Raw genomic sequence first — 26,492 nt, 5'->3', positions numbered from 1 at the left:
GCCAGGAGTTACACCGCCCTCTACTGTCCTCCGGGGTGCTTCACACACCCGGTATCCAGACATACATGCAGGCAAAACACACCCGAAATAAAAATAAGACATAACCAAAAAACCCCACATACAGAAGGCCCACAGCCAACTGTCTTCTCTGTCTTTTCCCTTGGGCCTGGCAGAAGCCAGTCTGTATTTACAGCTCTGTATTTGCTATTGCCTTTACATTTTGCTGTCCCCGTGGTAGTTGTCAAAGTCCCTGACTCTACTGTCCTCAGGGAAGAAAGCATTAATCTATTAGTGTTTTCCTGGCAGACTGCTTTTCTGTTTCTGACTCAGGGCTTCACCCAGACCCCTGACCCAAGTCCCAATTTCAGTGTTTGTCTTGGCCCCCAGCTTCCACAAACCCTAGATGGGGCCTGGATCCCATGCCTGGCCCTTTTCCCACCTCAGCCTGCCAGGGCTCTTCTAGCCTTGGCTTCCATGGCTCCCTTGTTTGTTGCCCAGTCAGGATGCCTGCTTCGTTATGAAAAGGGAAGAGTCTGAAGTGCTATCACTGGGTCAGGTTAAAGCAATTTGGATGGCTAGAACTGAGATAACATTTAGTCCCTTTCATGCCTAGACACCTGTGATTCCCAGGACAGGGCAGGCAGTGGCTTTGGGTCTAGTGACAGGTTTGTCACCCCAGGGGTACAGCCCATACCAACAGAGACAGCACCGATTGGTAGCTATAGGAGTTATTTTGGTGTTTGTATCTCGCTGTGTATAGCTCAGGCTGGAGTGGAATGGAGTGCTGTGTAGACCAGGCTGGTCCTGAGCTTACAAGAGATCCACCCACCTCTGCCTCTGGAATGCTGGGATTAAAGGCTTGTGCCACCGTACCCAGTGTACACCCAATTGTATGTGGCGCTGGGGAATCAAACCATAGGCTTTGTAATGTTGAGCAAGCACTCTACCAGCTGAGCTACATCTCCTAGCTGAGGTATTTTTCCAGGCTCAGCTAGCAGCCACTTCTTCTAAGCAGTGTCAGGTACCGAATCCTCATAAAGGAACGGCGGCCTCTCTCCAGTGTGATAACAGGAGCTCGCGTTATCATTTAATCCGTGCGCCAGCCCTGTGAGGTTGGCATCTTGATTCCTATTTCACAGGTGGGGAAGCAGGGTTAGGGAGGTTAATGGCTTGCCCCAAATCACACAGCCAGTGCACAGCACTACCAGATTTCTAGCACATTCTCAGATCTGAGACTCAGCTCTTCCAGTCCACAGCATCTCATCACCCTTCCTTAAAGAAATGCACTTTCTCTTCCGACCACCCCCTTCCTTCTTCACGGGCCTTTGGAACCAGGTCTCAGAAACATTTCCTTGAGTGAAAACAAGCCTGAGCCACTGTGTCAGCTTTCTTCCCAGCATCCTCAGGACCCACAGAAGGGCCGAGAGGGTCAGGACCAGAGAACAATTCTGCCCTTGCTCTAAAGACTCGGGGTTGCCCACTGACAGCCACCCCCACCCCACTGAAGAGCTGGTGAAACCGAACTGAAGGCTTCTAATGATCTGTGAATGTATTAATCCTACTTTCTGTTAATTAACAATATGATAAAGCCGGCATTTCGTAAGTCAGCGCTTAACACATGTTTTAGCAATTATGTACTTAGTGGTTTGGATTCAGAATGCTAATAGAATAAAATTTTAATGAAGATACAATGCTATGAAAAATTTATTGCAGATCAGAGTGCAGGTAGTGTTGCTGTTAGTGTGGTCGGGAGGTGGGGGAACACTCAGTTACAAGGGCATCCCTCCTCCCTCCAGTACTTCTGAATACTTGGTGTGGCTCAGCTCAGAGGGGCCAGGGATTCTGGGATAGACTGATTCTTGCCTCCTTTGAGTCTTTTATCTAAAGGCTTCTTCTTGGTTATGGCAGCTTGCCCCTCTCTGTAACTCCAGTTCCGTGGGATCTGATACCCTCTTCTGGTTTCCTTGGGCACCAGGCACACACATGGTGCACATGTGTACTTGCAGGCAAACACTCATATGCATGAAATAAAAGTAAATGAATCATTTTTTTAAAAGAGCATGTATCTCCCATCTATCTTACTTAATTTTCCATAAATATAATATACAGGTACTACTATGTTAATACAGCTCATATATTATTAGTCCTACCAAAATAGGAATTTAATAGGATACATTTGCAAAGAGCCATAGTTTGAATTTCATTTATTAATAATTAAAGTCATATTTTTTTTAGTGAGACAAAGATGGAATATGCTGGGTTGTTTTGTGGGAGGGGGCAGGCTTTAACCCTTTGTGATCCAGCTACAAGTATGGTTTGCCTCGTTTCTCATGATACTGGGTTCTCAGCCAGTATAGCTGACAAAACCACATCTCACAAGGCTCACAGATCCCAGTGGGAAGAGCACGTTCGCTGTGCTAACTAAATCATGGTACTAATTTTCCAATCCCATCCTCCAATTATGCAAAGGATTTTGTTGAGACTCAGCTCGTAAATTTCCATCTTCCCCGACGTCAATCAGGTCTTCATGCAAACTAATCAAGTGTTGCATTTTTATATTTTTAACAAATGGGTTCAAAATCCACTGAAAGCTCTCTCTCGAGCGTGTGCTCTTGCTCTTTTTCTCTCTCTCCCCTCTCTCTCCTTTGTAAATGAGTCTTTACGGTTCTGTTCCGGAGCCTTCTGAGTATGCAGACACAAGAGCATCAGTAGATGACCCAGTTCCATCATTCTTAACAACAAAATCATGCAACAGTGGCAATATTTCCCCAACATTGCTTTTGAGAGCGCTTCCTCTGCAGGCCCAGGTTCTGGTGCAGTACTGGTCTCTTGAGCTCATTTGGCTGCTGTCTTGCCCAGGCTCATCAGAGCACAGTGTGGGGTGTGATGCACCTGGAGAGGCAGGTACTAAGGTCAATGACAGAAGGGTCAACTGTCCTCTTCCTGTTATTTCTGATGCCTTGGGGGCTGGGGAGTTGGTGTAGGCAGTGCCTTGAAGGCAGTCTCATCATATGACTCCATGACCTGTCCCACACGGATGGCCTGGTGTACCTGCTGTGCTTGCTGGTACCTTGCAGTGACTAGATGTGGTGCCTTTGGGGACCTTGGTCTCATCATAGCTTCCTCCCTCTTCAGTGGCGTATTTATAGTATTACATTTGTTTATTTCTTTGTGTATGTGTGCTGCTATGCATGTACCATGCATAGACTAGAGAACAACTCCTTGGGCATCGGTTCCCTTCTTCTACTGTGTGGGTCCCAGGGGATGAACTCAGGTTATCAGGCATGGCTGGCGCCAGGAACCTTTACCTCTGTCCCCTGCCTCCCTTCACCAATTCATAAACTGTTACCGTAAGTGTGTCTCTAACCAGGACCGTTCATCATATTCTAAATATCTGTAAGCCTGAGCCTTGGCGGTGTGTCCAGTCTTCAGTCTCAGTTTCATGAGAGGTTGAGGCAGGGGGATTGCTTGAGCCCAGTAGCTCCTAAGCAACCTAGTGAGACCTCTGTCCAATAAATAAACATACATCACTGAAGTTTAAGTTGTTTTCAGAAGAATAGAAATAATACATTTGGTTTCTTCGCCCTCATGGCCCAGCTCAGTCACGCACACAGACACCAGAGCGCTACCCCAGACCTTCCTCAATTTGGAGGATGGTGGACCCTGGACCTCAGCCTCATTTTCAAATTTATTTCCTAAGTGATTCTGATGTGGGAATCACTGCTGAGAGAGTCACTCTTCCAGACCAGTGCCTCTTCGATTTTAATTTGCATAAAATCACCTGGGGAGCTTGAAGACTGAAATTCTGTAGACCCCAGTATGAGGCCTGAGACTCTGCATTTTGCAGCAGTCTGAGCCTGGGGAGCTGCCTGAGTATCAGCAAGCAGCTACACTGTCCCCCTTCTCCTGCAGCCTTACCCCAGGCCTCGTGGGGGGACCTTGGGGGCGTGTTTACTGCTGGCAGCAGAGCTGTTACTCCAGCTGGGCGGCTGGACTCAACTTCTCAGAGAGATCTTGCTTCCAGATGTCAGGAACAGCTTCTTAACAGCCAGAAAACTAAAACAGTCCAGACCCACCCTGTGGTAAATTGGCAAGGTAGCTAGGCCACCTGGCCACAGACTATAGCATGGAGTCAGGGGATACTGGCGGAAGTGACGAATGGGGAGAGGTGTGGCGGGCACCTTGCCAAAGCTGTCAGTTGACGCTGTTCTAAAGCCCCACCCCCACCCCCGCTTGTTATAAAGTACAGAGAGTTTGTGGCAGCGCTTGCAAAGTTGCTTCCAAGTAGTGGGCTTTTCTGAAGTTTGGAGCCTTATCTGTGGTCAGTTCCCAGGGACATGTCAGAAGAGGAGTTGGCATGCTGAGGAGACAGAAGGTAACAGACAGGCTAGAGTGACTTCACCCAGTTTGGCCACTGCTGGGTTTGATACTCAGAGACTACTGGATAGCTTTTTGTTCCTCTAAAGGGGGAGGGGGGTGGGCAGAGACAGGGTATCTTTGTATAGTCTTGGGTTTTAGGGAATTTGCTTTGTAGACCAGACTGGCCTCGAACTCGGAGACCTGCCTACCTCTGCCTCTGGAGTGCTGACATTAAAGGCATGCACCACTACTGCCCAGCATATCAGGAACCTTTAAACTCCTAATGTGTCCTAGAAGTCAAGGGTGCTCACTTACCTCTTTGAGTCCTGAATCTTGTTTCCACTGTGATAGCCAGTAAAGCCAGGTAGCCGCCCCTCTCAGGTACACTGCTGAATTTTAATGAGGAAGGGGCAAAGGCAAGGGGCGGCTCATTAAAGATGGAGGTTGGTGCAGGGTGGAGGCTGTATCAAGACTTGGTTTGATTGATTGCTGGTGGGAGGGTGCTATAGCCTCATAGGTAGCTCATAGCTCATAGGTAGAGCGTTGTAAACATCCATCCTGGGTAATGGGTGGGTTTTGTTATTTCTGTTTCTCAGAGGAAGTGTCTGACAATCAACGTGGTGAAAAAGCTTGTTTGGATCAAAGATGGATCTTACTTATATCTGCCAGGCTCCAAAGTCTAAGTCCTTCCCCACCTCGCCTTGTTGAGGGGTCACTAAATAGACTGAAATCCCCTTACTCAAGTTTTTCACTGGCTTGATAAGGCTTGGAGGATGACTCTGGAGGGATGATAGATAGGATGCCCACTCAGACATCTGTAAAGAAAGGATTCCAGCAGCCCCACTTCCTCTATGCTCAGGAAACCCTGAGGCTGAGAAGCCTGGACGGCCCCACTCCTGCCATGTGGAGCCTGCACAGACCTCCCCAGGCACCTCAGATCCCGAGCAGGCTCCAGGCCGAGGCAGTACATCTTCTTGTCCTTGCCACAGCTGCGTGCGCGACCTCAGCCTCCTCCTCCCTGCTGGGCGCACGCTGCAGCCCTGGCACCTTCTCCCGGGGTCCTGATCTGAGCCGGTTGTCTAGCGATTTAATTTGGTGAATTTACCACTGCGTCCCAGAGTTTATATTGGCACTTAACAGCAGTAATATGTGTCTCTCTCGCCAAGAACTGACTGTTTTCCCCAACCAAGATGGAACACCATGCACAAAAAAATAGGTTTGTGAGCTAATCTGTTGCCCTGACAAGTGTCATTCACCGAGTCGCAGCTATGGAGCACACTCAGAATTAAATGAGGTTGGGGTTGTCTGGCCTGGACCACAGGTGCCTTTTCCCTCTCGGTTAACAAGAGTCTGAATGAGGCACCCTTCCCCGCAGCCTCTGGCACTCTCAAATCACACCATCAGTATTCATGACAGAGCCCACAGAAAAAAGCTATCTGGGGCTGGTTGGAGGTCTCTCCCGTCTCCTTCTGCCTCTTCTCGATCTCGTTCCTACCCTCCCCTGGCCCTCATCTCTCTGTCCTTCCTCCTAGAACATACAGCTCTTTACACTTGTGTAATTAATTTCACAGGCCCAAGTGGATGCCCCCACCAGTTTAAAAAGAAAGAAAATGTTTTTTCCTGTTGCCCCATGCCAGTTCTGAAATTCTGAAGTAGAACTTAATTACTGCATTTAGTAAGCCAACGTGTCCATAGGAATAGAAGCAAGATTTGCCTTTACGCTTTAGTGTAAATGGGGTTTTTTTTGTTTGGTTGGTTGGTTGGTTGATTTACAGAACTATATCACCAGACCTTTATTTTGAGATGGTCTCACCAAATTAAGCAGGCTGACGTTGAACTCACACATTAGCTAAGGCAGATCTTAGACTTGGGATTCTTCTGCCTCAGATTCCCTGAGGAGCTGAGATTTCAGGCTTCTACCAGGACAGCCTGGGAACCTGTTTGAAATTCTTGAAGAAGCAGCTTTGCTGTTGCCCTGATCTCTTGGCCTGTGTGTAAGTCAGAAGTGACTTGCCATGAGCTTGCAGGGCTGGAGCAAAGGGTGCTTGCTTTGCGTGAGGACTTGGACTGGAATCTGTATACCTACGGTGTGACATCAGCCCTGGGTGGGCATGGGGACGGGAATAGGGGAATCCTGAGAGCCTAATGGCCCACCAACCAGCCTAGCCAACCTGTGAGCTTCCAGGTCAGTGAGAAACCGTGCCCCAAAGCAAAGACCACTGAAGGGGAGAGACACTTGGCTCTGGCTTTCCATGTGCGTGTGCACAGACTCGTGGCCCCACACTCCCATGTATAAACAACACACATAAAAATGAAGCTAGGGAGATGACTCTCAATATAGTCTCTATGTATAAGCATAAGGAATAGATCAGATTCCCCCAAAACTCACATACTGTACCAGGCATAATGATGCATGCTTGTAGTCCCTGCTGGGGAGTGGGGTGACAGAGATCCCAGACATACATTGGCCAGGCAGCCTAGCCAAAGTGAGAAACTTCAGATTCACTGAGAGACCCTTCTCAGAAAATAAAGATCAAGGAAAGACAGTTAACGTCAGCCTCTGGCACACATACAGCCACATCCACACATGTCACAAATACCCACGTGCACACACACAAGCACACACACACACAAAATTATTGCTTGGCATCTGGGCACTGGAAGGTAGAATCCTGAACATTCCTCTTTTCTTTGGAAAGTTCTAGATTCTTTTCTTGGCTTGGCTTGGCTTCAATTGGGAAGCATAAGACAGAGTCAGACATGTGTGGGCATCTGAACTTCAGAGACCTGGGTAAACATGCAGATGCCCAAACCACACTACAACAAACCAGTTAGGAGGTGGGGCGGGGAGCGTCTTTTTAAGAGCTTCTCCCCTACAGGAGACTCAGGCAGGGCCACCAGAACGTGGGTTAAGGGACAGGGTGAGTAGCTATCCCCTATTCAGTTCTTGTTCTAGGGGTATCTGTACACACTCGGGTTACAGAGGCTATAGTGAAAAAACTAAGTTACAACTAAATCCTCAAGTATACTTGCAGACTCACAGTTACCACCTGACTTAGGAAAGTCTCGCTTCACATTTCAAGGTCAGATGTTGACCTGAGCATCCTCCAGCCTGAGAGGAAACAAAAGCACCTTTCCAGCTGAGAAACTGGCTCCCTTCTGGCAAACACCACCCATGTAACTTAGTATCAGTTTGGAGGATTCGGTCTTATGCTGTTTAGTGACACTAGACTGGGAATCTGATGGTGTTGTTTCTGCTGTCTGCTTCCCCTTCCCAGCCTTGGCCCCCCAGAGGTGGCTAGAGAGACGCAGGTGTGAGCTGGCTCGCCAGGTCCCTCTCCCCTCCTGATTAAGTGGTGTGAGGGAATAAGGGAGACTGAGCCGACTCAACACCGATCTGCACCTTGCCTGCTCGCCAGCCACTTGTAATTCCCTACAGCCCCAGCCGGCTCTGTAAAGCAGAAAGAAATATGACCAGGCAAGTTGAGAAAATAAATTAAACTAAGTGTCAACTTTTCTTGTTTCTCTCCTCATTATTAAGAGATGGAATGGGGCTCGTTTATCAAGCAGGGGGAGAAATTAATTGACACGGCTTTAATATCATGATGTCTGGCGTGTCTGGTCACATTCCTTCATTTTGGGGGGAAAGGCATTTTATTATAGTTTACAGCAACCAGCTGCCAACTACTGGTGTAAATGAGGAAGCAGGTGCGTGAAGGATGCCACATTGGAGGGACCGTGACACCACCCTGAGGGAGATATGCCAGGGAAGAGGAAGGACATAAAGAAGAGAGAGAGAGAGAAGCTGTCTGCAGGCCTTTCCAGTCCGTCACAAGCCTCTTTGGAAACTCTAGGGATTTGAAGTGGGGGTGATGGTAGCCCCTGCCTCTGATGGACCCCCTGGACCAGAAAAAGAAGTCTTTGTTCTGAGTCCCTTCATCCAGAGCTCAGTCTTGTGGATAGTGTGAGCCAGGGTGTCTGCTCTGTTCTTTGTTCTTAATAAGACCAGAGAAGTGAGTTTATTCCCGTCTGTCTCCCAAGGCAGCTGACTCATGGAGAACCAGGCATCCGACTTGGTGTAGCACAGCAGCCTCACTTTAGGAAGGTCTGTGGTTGGGGTCTGGAAGAAGTCAAAGCCCTCCACCCTGGACCCATTACAGGGTTGACTGACTTAGGAGACACTTGGGTTATTTTCCCACATTCCTGGTGGTGATGAATCGCTGAAGCCTCACTGCCTCCCCGATGTGCTTTTCTGGCCAAGAAATCAGACTCAGAGAGCACAGGAGGGAAGCAAGCGCAAGCGTAGCGCTGCTGTGCCTCTCCCATGCTGCTGTGCCTCGCCCATGCTGCCGAGCCTCTCCCCATGCTGGTTGTTTTTTAGGTTGAGAGGCTCTTCCCCAGTTGCAGAACAGGTTTGGAGTGGCCCACCAGGAAGGAAGTACTATACTGGCCACAGGGTCCACATTGGCCTCAGTCTCTGTCAGTAAAGTGGAGATGATCCCTCCTCCTTTCGCAGGTGGGCATGGTACAGACTGAGGCTGTCCATCAAGCATCCATAAGCTTATCCTGTCTTGTGTATTATGACTTTTCAATGGGGACCAAGCCCAAGAGCACACTAAACATCCTCAGAAGGACTCTGTCCACCTAGCCATAGCCTCAGTTCCAGGATTATTATATAGAACGCAGGCAGACCCTAAGTAATCACTTTGATGCCCCATGCAGGAGCTGTAACTGAGGGAGTCCCGTCCCTGGCTGGTGGGAAATGGCCTTACTGCTCCAGTAAAGTACATATTAGCAACCAAGGCTGAAAATGAACCTGGGTCAATGTCAGCTCAGCCACTGCACAGTACCTAATGTCCACGACACCCTGATGGTTTTCCCAGACGGAATTTCATTAGGGGTATCTCACAGTGATCATGCACCCTGTATGACAATCACTAACCAAAAACATGTGGTTTCTCTTGGAACAGCAGTCCAATGTCCTTGTCACCACCCACCCATCCCCCATCCCCAAGAACCAGTGTTTTCCGGGCAAACCCAGGGCACACAGGGTATCTTGCAGCCCCACTGAGACGTTCTTTGTACTTTCCCCCTCAGATCTTCTTCATATGGGACCTCAAGACAGTTGCCATACACACTGTAGCCCATGTAGTGGGCGGGGGATAGAAGATGTCCCTGGGCCAGCTCAGGCTATGCATATGTGATGCGTATGTAAGGGTCCTCTCTGAGCTAGATACCCACCAGAATCCATCTTTGAACACTGGTCCAGGGAAGGCATTGGTCTCCAAAGCATGGGGTGGGTTAACAAAGCCAACCCAGAGCTGGGCAGAGGAGCTGCTGAGTGCAGTGACTGCGGAGCCTGACCTGCCACCCACCTGATTGCCTGGGGGAGCAGGTATGAGAAGCCTTTTATCAAACTGGAAAGCCCTCACCACACCCATACCTAAGAGGTTCCTGTTTGTGTTTGTGCTGAAGTTGGCTCTTTCCTCCCTTCCACCTCTGAATATTCTTACATACGCATACCTTAAATTTTCCCTGAGACACATACTAAAAATTAGACAATCTAAAGTTTTCTCCTTCAGTTTTTTTTCTCCGTTAGCCACAGGCGTTAATCTACAACTTTTAACAGTTTCCATGGGCAGCGCATTAGTGGTTGCTATTTAATGGTCGCTGGCCTATAAGATAAGAAAAGAAACTTTTTTCTGAGGCTAGGTGGAGGCTGTTCCTAGCTTCTCCTCCCTACTACCCCACCCACAAACACTCCTAAGTGCTTTGGTGGCCATGTTTAAAGCGGGTCATTTTTAATTCTGAGCCATCTTGTTTTCATATTTCCATTCTCTTTGCCTGTCTTTTATAGCCTTGTATTATTCCGATGAATATTCAGTTTTGTTCGTTTGAACAAAAGAGGGAGAAAAGGTTTGACTGTTAAATGCTTCCCTCTTAAGTGGGCCTTGACTTGTTAGTTTCCAATAATAGCTTCATTCAAGAGAACGCTCCAGTTTCAGTAAATGCAACCTGCCCACTGCTACCCTACTTACGCCCATTCTGAAAGCCCTTTGTCTGGAGTGAACCATCTTGCCACTGTCTCTGTCCCCGTCCTGTGGGCTCCTGGAGCCCCCTAGGAAGTGTAGGGTGCACTTAAGGCTTTTGGAGACAGGGGGCAGGGGCCATTCTACAGTTGCCGTGCAAGCTTCCGCCCTGGGTTCTTCTCTGTTATTAGTGGTGGCTGGACTAAATTTAAACACCTAGGGAAGGGTCGTTCCTTCCCTCGGCAAGGGAAATGAGACACAGAACAGGGCTGCTCACAAGGGCTCCCTCACAGGGCCCTGATAGAGTGCAGACTCTTGTGAACTCAGTCAGACAGAAGCCAGACCCTAGTGGAGACGAGCTCAGAAGCCCATTTTTTTTCTTTTGCGAGAAAAGCTAAGGGGCTCTCAGGGGTTGAGGCAGAGGGGGCCAGAGTTCATTGTTTGGTCTTATTTTATTTTATTGTTACTGCTGTTTTTGTGTTATTAGGAGTGTGTAGCAAGGGGGAGGTCAGAGGTTGACATTCTGTCCTTCCTCTCTCTACCTTTATCTAGGCAGGCAGACAAGCAGACAGACAGACAGAGAGACGTAGGAAGGATCTCTTGGTGATGGTGGTTGCTCACTGACTGGTCATAGTGACTTGGCTGGCAAGCCCCCAGGAATCCACCTATTTCTGTCCTCTTCCTTGGCACACAGGTGGATGTACACCCCCAAAGCCCCCCAGGTTTCACGTGAGTGCTAGAGATCTGAACTCACGTTACACCCCAAGCAACCCCCAGCCTTTTGGCCTTTGCTTTTGAATAAGGACAATATGGTTCTCTTATCCATCTTCATGCCTCAGTTTGATAGGCCTTTGTGGGATGCGGTTTCTGGTTTTCCTTTGGGAAAATAAAGGGTGACTTCTCTCTGCCTCCTGCCTCCTGCCTCCCAGGCCCCACCCCACCCCCACCCCCCGAAGCTCTGTGGAGGCTGCTTATCCCGCAGGTTGTTATGAAAGCCTTTGATGCCAAGTGCACTAAGCAGAGGGAGGAGGACAAGTGCTATGTGGTTTGCTTACAAAAATAAGGTTGCATGGTTCTCAACCTGGGGGTTGCGACCCCTCTGTGGTCACGTAGCAGATATTTACATTATGGTTCATAACAGTGGTGAGATTATAAAGTAGCAATGAAATCATTAGGATTAAGGGTCACCACAACAATAGTTATGATTGAGAGCCACTGACAGAGTCAGAAAGAAGTGGAGGTTTCCAGGGCTGGAAAGGGCTGCTGTTTAGTGGGTAACAACTTAAGTTTGGGATGGCGAACAGGTTCCAGATATGAGTGGTATGGCAATGGCTTCATAGCTGTGCCACTGCCCTTCATGCCACTGGGCTATGCACGTAAAAAATGGTTAAGATGGGAAGTTTTGTGTTGTGTATAGTATAGCATATGTGCACATACATACATGCATGCGTGCATCCATACATACATACATATTTTACTTCGGAAGAAAGTTATAATGCCTGAAGTGGGTTTCCCCATTCATTGCCTGCCCCTCTCAAATTCCAAATTCCATTATTTCTGCTTTTACCCAGCGGCTTAACCTACTTGGGGAAGAGGACGCCATTCACCGGTGGGTTACTAATTCATTGGAAATGATAATGCACCTGTGAGATAAAAATGATTATATGTTGAGAAATAACACTTATTGATAATTAAGTGTTTCGTTGCTTCTTTGCTTCCCCAGATGGAATAAATAAATATTTTAGACATAATCAAGTTTGTTTTCTCTGTTCGGGCCAAACAGACAGGGATGTTGAAGAGATATAGATACTTAAATGACTGCAAACGAGTCTTGACATCACTGAGTCGTGACACAGTCAGGGTGTGGAGGCTTTTGAACCCAGGCTGTCTTCCTTTAGGCAAGAAAACCTTTTTTTTAAGGACCTTATTATTTATTTCACGTGTTATGAATATTTTTGCCACTTGTATGCAGAGCCAACAGAGTCCGGAAAAGAGCATCTGATCCCCTGGAACTGGAGTTACATACAGATGGTTGCGAGCCATTACTGGGGTGCTGGGAATTGAACCTATGTCCTCTGGGAGAGTAGCAATACTCTTAACCAGGGCCAATCTCTTCAGCCCCAGGGGGAAAAATATATAATATTTTTATATATATATATATATATACACACACACACACACACACACACACACACACATGTATATATATTGATACACCCATTTCAAGTCCTGTGGGGCTAGGGAAGGGGGACCATGAAGGGAAGTTCAGAGGCGGAATCCAAAATTATGCCAAGAGCCCTCTGGCTCCTTTACAGCCGTCATCTGCGTTTTAATCTCCACTTCTTAGCTGACCATCTTCGTCCTGTCTCTGCCTGGTGGCCCAGCACAGGTCTCAGTAACAGCTACCTGTAGTTGAAGCTGTGACTCCCATGGTGGACTGGGAGTTAAGAGGCTACAGATGCGACTTCTGTGGCAAGGCTCCACCGTTGCCTCTGTCTCTGGTCAAGTGTGAATAAGCTGAACCATTAGCGGCCTCCCAACCTTTGGGTGTCCTCTGCCTCCTGGAATGTCACTGTCACTTGCTTTACCTTCTTTCCTCATCGTTTGCATGGGTTTTGCTCACTCATCCGCACTTGAGCCTTCTGTCCAGAGCACTGTGGTTGGCAAGTCAGCAACCTGTGTAGGGGAGGGATATGGTCCCATTCTGCAGAGACAGCAGAAGCCTGACCCTTCACTGTATGACTGTCCTGTGACTGCCATTACAAAATATCACACACTTGGGAGCTGCAAACTGCAGCAGTCAATTTTCTGCTGTGCTGGAGGTGGGGGCTGCACCCCCCCCCACACACACACATACACAGTTGGAGGTGACTGTTGTTTGGTGGTTTGTTGGTTGGTTGGTTGGTTGGTTGGTTGTGGCCGTATCACTTGTACCATGCCTACATCTGTCCTCCCTTGGCCTTTTCTCTGTCTCTCTCCCCATCTGCTACTTCTTATGAAGACACGAGCTGCTCAGCTAGGAACGTTCCCAAAAGCACTTTCTCCAGGGTTTCCAGTGTAGGTAACTCTTGAGCCTACAGAGTCACTCTAATTAGCAGTGAGGTAAAACAGAACAGCAGCAGGAAACCCTAGCTCATTCGAGCTTTTTTTACTTTCAAGGATGCTTAGGTGGGTCCAGGCCAGAGGGGTTTGCCTTCCCAAGCAAATGTGAGTCATCTGCTGGAAGCAAGAGACAAGATAGAACAAAGTCTGCTCAGGCAGGAGGCTGTTTCTGAAGGATCCTTCAATTCTAAAGAGAGAGAGGTCTTTAAAAGTCTTGTTGGGCTAAGACACAGTGCAGGATATAAGTGGGGAGAGTTGGTGCTAGAGTAGACAGCGATCAAACACCCGAGAGGCCAAAGAGAAATGCTTGGGGCTCTGCCACTGGGTATGGCTGTCTTCAACTTTGCAAGTGAGGAATGGGGCTAAGGGCCAAGGACAAGGGGACACCCAAAGAGGGGTCAGAACCCTCTGTATGTTCTCTCCAGGGACACGGCTTGGGAAGTGTGAGGCTGGTGAGAGGGGCTGTGGTTGGGCATCTGTTTAGCTCAAGTGCTATCTGCTGTGGGTCTCACTCACTTACTTGCTGAGGACCCAACTTTTACTGAGAGGTGAAAACTTACCAGTTCGAGCCCCTATGCAGACAATTGTGTCCTCTCTAGAGCCTGCCAGACACCTGCCTCATATGTCTGTGATGTATTAGGCTCTGTGTACTGGGGAGACCAGCAGCTCAGAATTCCACACATGGTAACAAATGAAGCAACCTGATGATCACGATTGCATTTGTGTGGTGGACCTGAGTCCTCTGTTTTACTGTAGGATGTTGGAGAACAGGGAGTGACCTTCATTTTCCTAAAGAATCTTCTAGAACCTGCTCTGGAAACTCAAGTGTCAGCTCTGTATGTCGGTGCCGTTTCCCTGCTAGCCCTCGGAAAGTGAGCTGGAAAGGACCTGAGAGAGTCTCTTTTTACCTTGGGTGGCTGAGCCCTAAAACAGATGCAGAAACTGAGAAAGGCTACATCTGTCTCTTATCTGATTGATAGGAAACACTGATAATCATATTGCAAAAAGAGCCAGTCGGATATTATCTTACTATGCTTTGGATTTGGCCTATTCATGTCTTTGGGGCAAAGAGTGTCTTGTTTGGGGCTGCTGTCAGAAATTGTCATAACTTGTGAACAAGAAGTCTCTTAGAGTTTTGGAAGCAAGATATCAGAGTCAGGGTGCCAGCATCTTTGGTCCTAGGAAGGTCCCTTTACAGGGTTGCAGAAAGACACCTTATTGTAGCCTGACTGGGCAGGAGAGGGGAACAAAGCAAAGGTTTCATCCTCACTTTCCAAACTTCACCTCCCAAAGCAACATGCAACACACACACACACACACACACACACACACACACACACACACACACACACACACACACACACACCCCAGTCCATAGCAGAGCCCTGGGAGTTTTGATCTGGGGGACCTGGCATTTGCTTATACTACCTTCACTTCCAAGTGCAAAGCATGAGGTCCAGAAAACAGAAGGAGGTCCCCAGGTCATGCCCAGACAAGACTATAACCAGGCCCCTGCGTTATCAGCATCTCTCTCCATCTCTACCCAGGTCCCCTTGCATATTAGCGCCAACGTGACAGCCAAGCTCAATGCAAAGTGGTAGAGCCACCATGTGTGGGCCCACGTGGTACCCTGGTGCTTACTGAGCATCCTCACAGATGGGTACTCATACTGGAAACGCTGTTGGGGACGGAAAGAGAAGAAAGGAGGGGGCAGGAGGGTGGAGAGAGGCATGCAGGATGCTGATCGGCGGTCAGCCTGCCAAAATTCTTTAGTGCAGCTTGTCTACTAAAGCCAGTCTCCAGCCGAGCAAATACAGTGGATAGCTGACAGGCTGACAGCAGGCATCAGACAGTCTTAAACTGCCCCAAATCCACAGCATGTTTGAAGCGGCAGAAGCAAAGAGATGCCCGCACAGAACAGAGGCCTGCAACTTTTAATAGTTCCTTCCAGGCCTCAGGATGTCCTGATGAGGTATTAGAGGAAGTCATTCAGGAAGAAAAGGACCAATAACTGCCTCCGCGTGGAGGCCGACCCGAGGGCTAGCCATCGAAGCTCACAGAAAGGGCCAGTGCGGCCCCGCAGTGATCCAAGAGGCTCTCTGCAGCCCACGAGCCTGCCTCCACACAGAGCCAGCAGGCTCTGACCCTTGTAAATAACAGACAAGTAAATTTCTTGTTTGCTTCTGGGCAAATGTAAGCCACAGGGGGCCTGCTGCATGTGGGTGGACTCCTGACTGGTGCCTGCTGTTGGAAGGGTGTTGAGTGTAAACTGGAATCACTGCCTAGACCACAACATCCCCATTCCCCCTCCCACTCACCAACCCCCGCGCCCCCGCCTGTTTGGAAGCTGTCCTGACTGCAGGCCACCCTGCCTACCCTGCAGGAACCAAACTCATTCCTCCTCTTCGTTTCTCCTTCCTTTAGGGTTTGGCTTTGTCACCTTTGAGAATGAAGACGTTGTGGAGAAAGTCTGTGAGATTCATTTCCATGAAATCAATAATAAAATGGTAAGTCTGGAGGGGTTGTCCAGCAGGGGACAGTGGGATTGAGTCACTACAGCGTGCACATTGTGCATGCAATAGATAGAGAGGTACGTGGACCAGGCTTTCAAAGTCCAGAGATAGGCAGATCTTTGTGAGTTGTAGGCCAACTTGGTCTGCATAGTGAGTTCCAGGACAATCAAAGCTAGGTAGAGAGACCCTATTTCAAGAAACCAAAGTCAAAAATAGGCTGGGGAGATAGCTCACACTCAAGTGTTTGTTTGCAAGTCTGAGAACATGTTTGATCTTCAGACGCCCTTTAAAACACATGGGGTGTGGTAGTGTGCTCTTATAACCCCAGCATTGGAGGGGTGGATGGGCATAGGCTGATGCCTGGGGCTGACTGCCAGCCAGCCTACCCTAGTTACTGACTTCCAGGGCAGTGAGACTCTTGGGTAGAGGGACCAGGTGGTACATCTGAGGACGAACACCAGAGGTCATCTTCTGGCTTGCACACATGTGCACCCTCCACACATAGACTTACACGGTACCATCTGCACACACATACACAAAACTAAAATGAATTAATAAAAATCTAAATAGGAAGTATTCGGGCCTGTCTCAAAAGTTAAAAGAAAAAACTGACCAGTGTTTAAAGCTGTTCATCTGGCCGTTACAACCGCGCTGGGTTGTAAACACATCCGTAGGCCGTACTTATGTGAATTTCATACAAGCAGATCATAGTCCCCTCTCTCCTTTCCTCCAACACAGAATCCAACTTGCAGGGCATGCACTCCATATTTTGCTACACATCTCGCTCTCTTATATTTCAACCATTTAATAACATAAAAGAGCATTTTCAAATCTTAGGCCTTACAAAAAACAGACAAAAGGCTAGCATGCTAGATCTGATCCTCAGTGGATTTTACAGCTTCCTAATTCCAGCTCCCTCCCCTCCCCTCCCCTCCGCTCCCCTCCCCTCCCCTCCTCTCCTCTCCCCTCTCCTCTCAGATAGGGTCTCACTGTGTACTGTAGTTGTGGTTGGCTTCAGACTCACAGAGATGCGTCTGTCTCTGTCTCCACTAGGATTGAAGGTGTGCGCCACCACATGCATCCTCCTGCCGTGCTTTTGATGGAAGGCCCTTGAGGGGCAGATCTTAGATAGGAGATTTGACAAACTGCTTTTCTTTCTGCCCTCATAATCTGCTGCCTCCTTCCCTTTCATGGCTGCTCCTCCTGGTGGAATAAGAAGTCTCAGGAGGAGGGGAGGCTCCACTCTGTAGAGACCAGGAGACTGCCCACAGAAGTGGCCACTAGAGGGTGCCATGCCCTGTGTGGTGTCTGCCTGCTCTCTTTCCCATCCCACCGTCCTCTCAAGTTACTTGAATAGGGGGTGACAAACCCTTTCTTTGTTGGTTTGAGAGAGAGAGACAGAGAGAGAGACAGACAGAGAGAGAGAGAGAGAGACAGAGACAGAGACAGAGACAGAGAGAGAAGGAGAGAGAAAGAGAGACAGAGAGAGAGAGAGAGAGAGAGAGAGAGAGAGAGAGAGAGAGAGAGAGAGAGAGAGAGAGAGAGAGAAGAGAGAGCTGGAGCAAGCTCAGTAGGTGTTTCAGGATCCTCTGAAGGCCCCCCAGAGCACACACATTTTGGTTGGCCAGCAAAGCCTCCATCCCAGAGAAAAGAGGTTGGGAGGTCAAATTTGGGCTTCGATCGCAGCTGTGACTTTGATATTTTCTCCCCTTTGTCAAAACATTCCTTGCTTGGGAAACATGCATTCAGATATGCATTGTATATTGGTCTGATATGTGTTCACCAACTTTAGATTCAATAATAGAGCTTTTAGTGTGGATAAGATCAAAGCAATCTGCTTAGCATGTGGTGCTGCAGGCTTGATTCAATATTTGACTTGCTAATTTTTTCCCAGGGCACTAAAATAATATTGTTCATATTGTTCCTAGCCATCATATGCATCCGAAATGAAAATAGTCTTTCTTTGCATAGTGTATGTTGGAGGCATCTGCATAGGCATTAAAGTAGTTTGAGGGAGACAGATGATGATCAACACAGGTTCCTTTGTGGACTTTGTCCTCCAAATGCTATTGCCTTCCAGTCGGCACCTCCTTTCCCACCTTAGGTTGCTGCTGGCTGTTTTCTAAACTAAAGAGGTAGAGAACCTGCACCTGTGTACTGATGCCTTGTTTAGCCTCTCGGAGCTTGCTGTTGACAGGCTCCGAGAAGAAAGGTTGTTGGACCCCAGGGAGTGGAAGAGGCAGCAAAGGATGCAGGCGGGTACCATTTCTGCATTCCTTCTCGTCAGGAAGGGCACAGTGCAGGCAAGAGATGAGTCCTGGTGTGACAGTGCGCAGATTTTGAAATAAGCCTATGATATGGGGTGGGAAAGGCTTTGTCATCCTCCATCTCAGAAGAGGAACTAGGTCCTAGGATTAGCCCCAGGGCTACCCATTGTGAAGGAGCAGGGTTTTGAGCTTCCTGGCTGCTCAGTGAGCTGTTTCAAACCCTTGTCTGAGTTTGGGATGAAAGAGTAAGTAAGCCCAGCTGGGCAATGGTGGCACACGCCTTTAAATCCCAGCACTTGGGAGGCAGAGGCAGGCGGATTTCTGAGTTCGAGGCCAGCCCGGTCTACAGAGTGAGTTCCAGGACAGCCAAGACTACACAGAGAAACCCTGTCTTGAAAAAAAGAAAGAAAGAAAGGAAGGAAGGAAGGAAGGAAGGAAGGAAGGAAGGAAGGAAGGAAGGAAGGAAGAAAGAAAGAAAGAAAGAAAGAAAGAAAGAAAGAAAGAAAGAAAGAAAGAAAGAAAGAAAGAAAGAGAGAGAGATAAAGAGTAACCCCCCTCCCCCAGGTGACCAGAGGAGTGGAATAAGGTCATGTTGGACGAAAGAGAGATGCTGTCTAGGAGCCAGAGATGCTGCCAGCCATTCCCTAGGCCTCTCCCATGTCTCAGTGCCACTGTTTATGCAGGTGGTGCTGACTCAGTGGCTAAAATTCCTATTTTCCTTTCATCTGGGACTGTGCTTGTTCTGTAAGCAATAAGCAAAATCGGAAGCAGACAGAGATGGGAAAGGCATGAGGACAGAAGACAGAAGAGTTCAGGTACAGACTTTGAGGTGTCCATGGAAGTTTTTAGCCTAGATCTGCCCAGAGGAGAAATCAGAGGTTTTGGGGAGCAGGGGCAGAGGGAGGTCACTGAACCCCAACAAACGGAGCTAAGACTGCCACTTCCCTGGTTGTTGCTGGCATGGGCACAGGGCATCACAGTGTTTGCCTCATGGCAGAGGTGTCATGATCTTGAAAGCCCTGCCTTCAGACTGCTCTGAAGAAAGGTATAATTTCAAGGGAGTGGGGGTTTGCAGAGAAGGCTGTAGCCTGAGTTGCTTTTGAATTCACCAAGACAGGAAATGCATTTCAACTGTGCTATGGAGAGAATTTGAATGAGCCACTCAGGAAGACCTCTAAGCCCAGACAGATGCTAAAAGGAACATAGGAGGGTTTGCTCTTCTGGGTTATGAAACTGGAGAGGACAGTCCTCCAACCCTTGCCATGGCCCCGTAGTGGACTTGGGCATCCACTTTCTCACATTCAAAGATCTGATGGCTCTCAGCCATGAATCACAGAGGTGGGACTTGAATCCAGGACCCCTGGCTCAATGGTGTGCACCTGGCATTTATCAGACTTAATTAATAACTGTGGAGTGATTAAAGGAACCAATCACCTGACTCAAAGGCATACATAGCTCCCAAAGCCGTTCCTTCTCTAATTTGGTTAGTGAATCTAGTGAGCTTTTATAAAAGCTCTTCAGTGCCTGGTGATGGTGGCACATGCCTTTAATCCCAGAATTCAGGAGGCAGAGGCAGGTGGTTCTCTGAGTTAGAACCTAGACTACAGAATGAGTTCCAGGGGCCTGGAGAGATGGCTCAGCGGATAAGAGCACCCTCTGCTCTTCCAGAGGTCCTGAGTTCAATTCCCAGCAACCACATGGTGGCTCATGGCCATCCATAATGGAATACCCTCTTCTGGTGTGTCTGAAGACAGCTACAGTGGACTCATATAAATAAAATAAATCTTAGCTTTTAAAAAGAATGAGTTCTAGGACATCAAGGGCTACACAGAAAAATCCTGTCTTGAACACACATATGCATGCATGCATGTATACATACATACATACATACTACATGGATAAATAACTCTTCAGCATCTTAGAGCTAGGACAGGCTAGGAAGCCCAAGAAAGACCATCATGCAACAGTTTTCCAGTATATCCATTTCTTGAAAACTTGAAGAAATTTTCCCCTAGGGTAAGGTGAGGTAGAAGTCTGGGCAGGAAGTCTCTACATGGCACTTTCTGCTATAGGTTGCAGCAGCTAACATTTTAGAATGTAGACATTTTGATTGCTGGACACTTGCTTGGTACATCTTACCTGATTTGATTGTCACACGCCTTCTAGTATTAAAAAAGATATCGGGGCTGGAGAAGTGGCTCAGCGGGTAAGAGCACTGACTGCTCTTCCGAAGGTCCTGAGTTCAATTCCCAGCAACCACATGGTGGCTCACAACCACCCATGGTAAGATCTGACGCCCTCTTCTGGTGCATCTGAAGACAGCTATGGTATACTTACATATAATAATAAATAAATAAATCTTAAAAAAAAAAGATATCAAACCATTTTCCCCATTTTAAAGACAGGCAAGGCAGAGATGAAGCAACTTGCCCAAGACCACACAGTCAGCAAGTGGCAGTCCCAGAATTCAGGACCAGAAAGCTACACTCTTGAGCTCATGGTTGAACCACGAGGCTGGCCTTTCTCTGTAGACCAAGAAGGACCATGATGAGCCAGGCACCAGCACTCGGGAGGCAGAGGCAGGCAGATTTCTATGAGTTCGAGGCCAGCCTGGTCTACAGAGTGAGTTCCAGGACAACCAGGGCTATACAGAGAACCCCATCTCAGAAAACAAAAAACAAAACAAAAAAGGACTGTGATGATGGGATTGCTGGCGTATAAGGCTACCCATGGCCACAGAGCATCTTTTCCCCCTCAGCCCATGTAGTTTCTTGATCTCCTAATTGATTCCCAGCTAAGGCAGAGGACTGAGTTTAGGCTTAGGGGTCCTGGTCAGTCATCATTCTAGACCTCTTCCCTTGATCCTTGAGGCATGGTAGAGAGCTGGCTGCCACTCAAGCTAAGGTTCCAACCCACAAGATCTGAGCCTCAGCCAAAACCAGAACAAATGCAGATGCGTCCGTCAGTAAACACACAAATGCAGGCACTGAGCAACCTCATGATCCTCCTCTCTGGCCACTCTGAAAACTCCAGCTCTGATGCAGCTAATAACGCCTCCCATGGTGGCTTGCCCCTGATTGAAACAGCCCCACAGCAGCAGGGACACTTGCTTGATTAGTCAGTCACCAGAACCCAGCCTGCAAGCAGCCTCCTGATGTGCCAAGCAGCCACAGGGAAGGAGGCGAGAATTGACACATTGCCAGCTTCTGGGTTCATCAGAGGCCTGGCGCAGCCCCTATCTCAAAAATATGACGGGAGATGTTTGTACCTCGATTGGGTGAGCACGGAGGGTGTGGTATGGAAGGTACCAGGGTAGAGCCCTCTCCTACACCTCATTCACAGGGAATTGGTGTTTCTAGGTATCATGCTGGTACTATATAGGCACAGACACACCACTGCCCACCCATCTTTGGTGCAGCATGCTAGCTAAGCACTGCCAGTCCTCCAAGGGGACTACCAGAGCTCAGTGGGAAGGAAGGGAAGGAAGGACTTGTATGATGGACAGTCATAAGTGGTAGAGTTGAAGTTTGTTTTGTTTTGTTTTAACCATTTTGGGTTTTAAAGAAAACAAAAATTTATCTAGTTGTGTGTTTGTAGATGTGAGGGCGCCATGATGCATGTGTGGAAGTCAGAGGACAACTTGAAGGAGGCCATTCCTGCCTTCAAGTGGGTACTGGGAATCGAACTTAGATTGTTAGGTTTGCTGGCAGGCACTTTTATCCACTGAACCAATACCTCGATAAGAAAGGAGGAGGGGGTTAGGAAAGACAGACAGGCCTAAGTTCCTGTTTAGTGGTTAGAGTTTAGTGTCCTTTTTTCCTTATTCTTTTAAGACATCTGCACTTATAGAAATCTAAGCATAGGTATAGCACTCACGAAAGTCTACGAAGACATAGAGCCCTGGACTTGGAGTGGAGTCCTAGCAATACACCTTGCACAATGGCTTGCAGATGGTCCCAGCATGGGCAGGAAATGATGAATGCAGAGTCTCTGGCCCTCCTAGCCTAGCACCCAAGAGCCAGGTAATGATTTGTGTGCACAGTAAAGACTTGAAGGGAGCACCAGTGGAGGATGCCCACTAGTGATAGATACCCACTGATGCTCTGGTACCACTCAGTGACAGAGAGGAGGTATGTGGGACACTTGGATAGGCTTGGTGTACACACACACACACACACACACACACACACACACACACACACACACACACACACATGCACACACGCACATCAGGCTAGTCCCCTCAGCATCACCTGCCAGTCTCTTTCTCGGCAGAAAAAGGTCAGTAGGCCAAAAAGGTCAGTTAGCCCTGAAAACTCCCAGGAACCCTCTCTGCAGAAGCATGCCTTTCTGCTATGACCTTACTATGAGGCATACCGATGAGAGGAAAGGGTTAGCTCCTTCTGTCACCATATGAGGACCTGCTGGGTCATTTAGAGACACTGAGAGCTTTGGAATCAGAGACAGAAGCCCAGACTCACTACTGGACATTGTGTGATCCTCCGCCATCTACCTGTACCTGCTTCATCCCTCTGCAGCTCAGAGGAAGCCCTCCCTGGTTCTCTTCCTGGTCCCAGAGGCATTACCTACTCTGTGGTCACATTTGTAAAGGCTGGCAGGAATTCAGCTCTCCTGAAAACACTCTTAGTGACAGCAGGTGACAGCAAGTGACCTCTGTTTGGCCTAAGCCAAGGGCCAAGCTTTCTATAAAGGGCCAGATAGTAAATATTTGAGGCTTGGAGGACCATATGGTCTCTGTCACAGCTATTCAACACCCGCCATTGTGGCCAAACACAGCCCCAGACAGTATGGAAATGAGTGGGCGTGGCTGTGTTCAAATAAAACCTAATTTACAAAACCAGGATGCAGCCAGCTGGATTTGGCCTACTGACCATCATCTGCAACTGAAGCCTCAACTGGCTCAGAGCAAGTGGAGCTCTGAGTGATGCTTGCCTCTGGGGTCCTGAGGAAAGGGGTTTAACTGAATGATCAAGTCAGGCTTATCATAGAATAGTGCTTTGTGAAGCAGAGAAAGAGAGGGTGCCACCAACAGACAATGGGGCTTGAGGAAGCAGTGTCTGTCAGAGTGACTTCATGCATAGGAGAGCATCCAACCATGATGAGGCAGAGAAAGGAGCAATGGTCAGAGGGCAATGCGGTCCACCCCTTGTGCCTCCCTGTCATGGCACCATGACCCTCCCCTGCTGGGCATCTCACAGTCCAGTGCACTGACACACACTAGCTTCATGACCTTGGACAAGTTAACGTCTGTGTTTGTCCCCTCTTCTTAAGAGTGGGACCTACAGGTAACTACTGCAGAGATGAAGGCTTATGTAAGGATGGGAGCAGAGCCAGGCCATGCCATGCTCTGTCATAGTGTTCCATCTTTTTAATGTCATCATAATCATCGTTCTCAGAATCATTTTGATTGAGCAAATATGAGATCCTTAGGGAAGGACTGGTTCATGAGTCCCCGTGGGAGGTAGGTACTTCCGGTGCTTAACTAAAGGTGGTTCCTCAGAGATGAGAGGGATGTAACCTCTGAAGTAAGCAGCAGAGACCTGAGATGGGATTTTATTTATTTATTTATTTATTTTTAAGATTATATTTTGACAGGCATGGTGGTGCCCACCTTTAATCCCAGCACTTGGGAGGCAGAGGCAGGCGAATTTCTGAGTTCAAGGTCAGCCTGGTCTACAAAGTGAGTTCCAGGACAGCCAGGGCTACACAGAGAAACCCTGTCTCGAAAAGCCAAAAAAAAAAAGATTATATTTTATTTTCTGTTGCCTGCAGAAGCCAGAGGAGGGTATTGGGTTCCCAAAAGCTGGAGTTAAAGACCACTGTGAGACTCCTGACAGGTGCTGGGAACTCCGATCCTCTGACCATCTCTCTAACCCCATGACACGGGGTTCTTTAGGTCCCAGAAAAGCTGAATCAGACCCTTTGACTGAATGGTTCTTTGAACAGGTTCCAGAGCGCTCGCTTCCAGTAGCAAAGCTCGCTGTGGTCTGCAGCCTACCCTCTTTAGCTTAGAGCACACTTGGGGAGCCAAGCCTTATAGTGTAACGCTGATGAGCAAGGCACAGCAGGGACAGGAGAGAGCTGAGTTGCCCTCTCCAAATCAGAACCACAGTGCTGGGCCAAGCTGGCCCTTGGAACCTCCCTGAGGCGAGGGTCAGCATCTGCGCCTTGCATCTGGCAGAATGCCTGGTGACACTCCCCTCACCCTCTCCTTCAGGCGTCGTCCTCACAGCCAAAGACTGAAAGCTCAGTCAGGAACCAGCCCAAAAGTGTGGGGGTGGGTGGCTGGAATTAACTGGGCTTCTGTGCTCACGATGCTATTTGCGGCGGCTCCCCCACCCCGTCAGCTAATTTTAGCTATCCATTCTGCTTCTGTTGCCATTTATAAAATGAGAATGTCAAATGCAATATTAAACAAGCAGGATGAAGGCAAAAAAGGAAATGGCAGAGAGGCATTTAATAAACGAATCCCGTGTTTACGTGGGAGAGGGAGAGATCCCGAGCCCTACACATCACACACGCCTGTGTGCACACGACCGTTTGTGTACGGGCTCTGCTAATGAGAGCCAAACAGTTTGTGAGCTGGGGGAAGCCTGGGAGAAGTAGAGGGGGAAATGGGGATGGTGTGTGGGAAAAATGTGCTACTCTTCAGGCAGAAGTAATTTAGCCTGCAGGGAGGCAACCTCCCAGTCAGAGTCTCTTCCCATTTGCCCTTGGTGGGTCCTCTAGTCAGTCCAGTGATGGAGAGGGAATGGGGGCAGGACACTGAACCTGTGGGTTTTCCACACCTGCTCAGCTGGTGTGGCCCCCACAACTCTTGCGAGGGGAGCACCCAGAAGCCCTCCTGTGTCTACTCCAGGATTGTTGTCTCGGGGTCCTTTCTTTAACCTCTTCCTGCAGCTGCTCCACCCCATATCCACGGAGCTCCAGGCTGCTGCCGAAAGGGCACCTTCCTTTGTTGTCTCTACAGGGAGACTGCTGCCTGGTTAAGAGAAGCTGAGACTCTGGGCTGGGGTAGACACCCACTCTGTCTTACACCCAGCTTTGGACACCTGCCGGGGGCCAAGCTTCCTCTTCACTTTGAAATGCCCTTGCAGGTGCCCGCAGAAAGAAGAACAGCTGGTGTTACTGCCGTCAGCTATTTCCTCAAATAGTACAGCCTGCCAGCTCCCCTAGCACACCTTGCTGATGAATGCAGGGAGCTGGGATTACCTGGTTGGGGGATGGGGGTTAGGGGTGGAACTGTCCTGCAGGAGGGAGGGGCAGCGGCTCTATGTCTTGTACTTTGGAATCAAATTGAGCACAGGTATGAACTGGCTTTATTTATCTTCAGAGGTTTTCCTGTAGGTTCTGCACATAGCAGGGTGTTGCAGTCTTCTCTAGGGCAAGGGCTTTGTGTAGGTTTTACTCCAATGGGAGAGGTGCTACTGACAGGCTCTGCCTTACAGATGAGAGGGGTCTGAGTGCAGAGAAGCTAGCTCTGCTCAACCCCAGAGCCCAAAGGTAGAGCTGAACCACGGCAGGGAGCTGGACTTTCTGACACATGAGGCTCAGCCTGCCCTGGGACTAGGGTGCCCTTGTTAGGGGACAGGTCTCAAGAAGCACTGGCGACTGGAAACTCTGGCTCTTCTCCACCTGTCACCCAGACTCTGAGCACTCCCGAGAGAAGAGTCGCGTGTCCTCGTATTCCTCTCTGTGTCCACACGCTACCCCTCCTTGCTCGGTGCTCAGTATTAGTGGTTTATGACCTACTTCACTTTGCCGTCGCTGGTTTTAATAAAAACACTAAGCAGAGGAAACAGTGAATGAAATTAATTCTATAAGTGGTGAGGAAATTAATTCTGGAAGCTGGAGTTGGGAATGATTGTGTGAAAGAAATAGCATCAGATTGGGCTCTAGAGGGCTAAGGAGGGGCAGAGCAGGCAGGACCCCCCCCAAAAAAGGGACCTGTTGTTTTTATGCTGGGAGCCCTGTGACTGGGTCCTGGCTGTCTCCAGAAATGGTTTGTTTGTTTGTTTGTTTGTTGTTGTTTTCCTTGCGGCCTCAGTTTCTTTATCAGAGAAGAGGCCAATTAGGCTTTTCCACCAAGTAAGCAAAGCCTGTGTGCAGTGAAGCAGTTGAGAGTAGGGGGCATCAATTGAAGGCTCTGTATGCCGCATGCTCTGCTGAATAGCTATTTTATGTTTATTATACAGTCCATG

At 48.6% G+C, this 26,492-nt stretch overlaps 1 protein-coding gene across 20 annotated transcripts in view; it reads left to right on the top strand.

Annotated features, from left to right (window-relative positions):
• The window catches only part of Msi2 (musashi RNA-binding protein 2), a 378,925-nt gene that overhangs the window by 288,402 nt on the left and 64,031 nt on the right, over window positions 1–26,492 (top strand). For all 20 annotated transcript variants that reach the window (XR_003949528.1, XR_879764.2, XR_388550.3 and 17 more), the window contains one exon: window positions 15,915–15,997. Coding sequence is in view for 16 of the 20 variants with exons in the window: in XM_011249302.2 (XP_011247604.1) it covers window positions 15,915–15,997 (83 nt within the window). In the remaining 4 variants the exon portion in view is untranslated. The remainder of the gene's footprint in view (window positions 1–15,914; window positions 15,998–26,492) is intronic.

Source organism: Mus musculus, chromosome 11 (assembly GCF_000001635.26).
Source record: "Mus musculus strain C57BL/6J chromosome 11, GRCm38.p6 C57BL/6J".
Classification (NCBI taxonomy): domain Eukaryota; kingdom Metazoa; phylum Chordata; class Mammalia; order Rodentia; family Muridae; genus Mus; species Mus musculus.
This window is presented reverse-complemented; position numbering and strand designations above follow the sequence as displayed.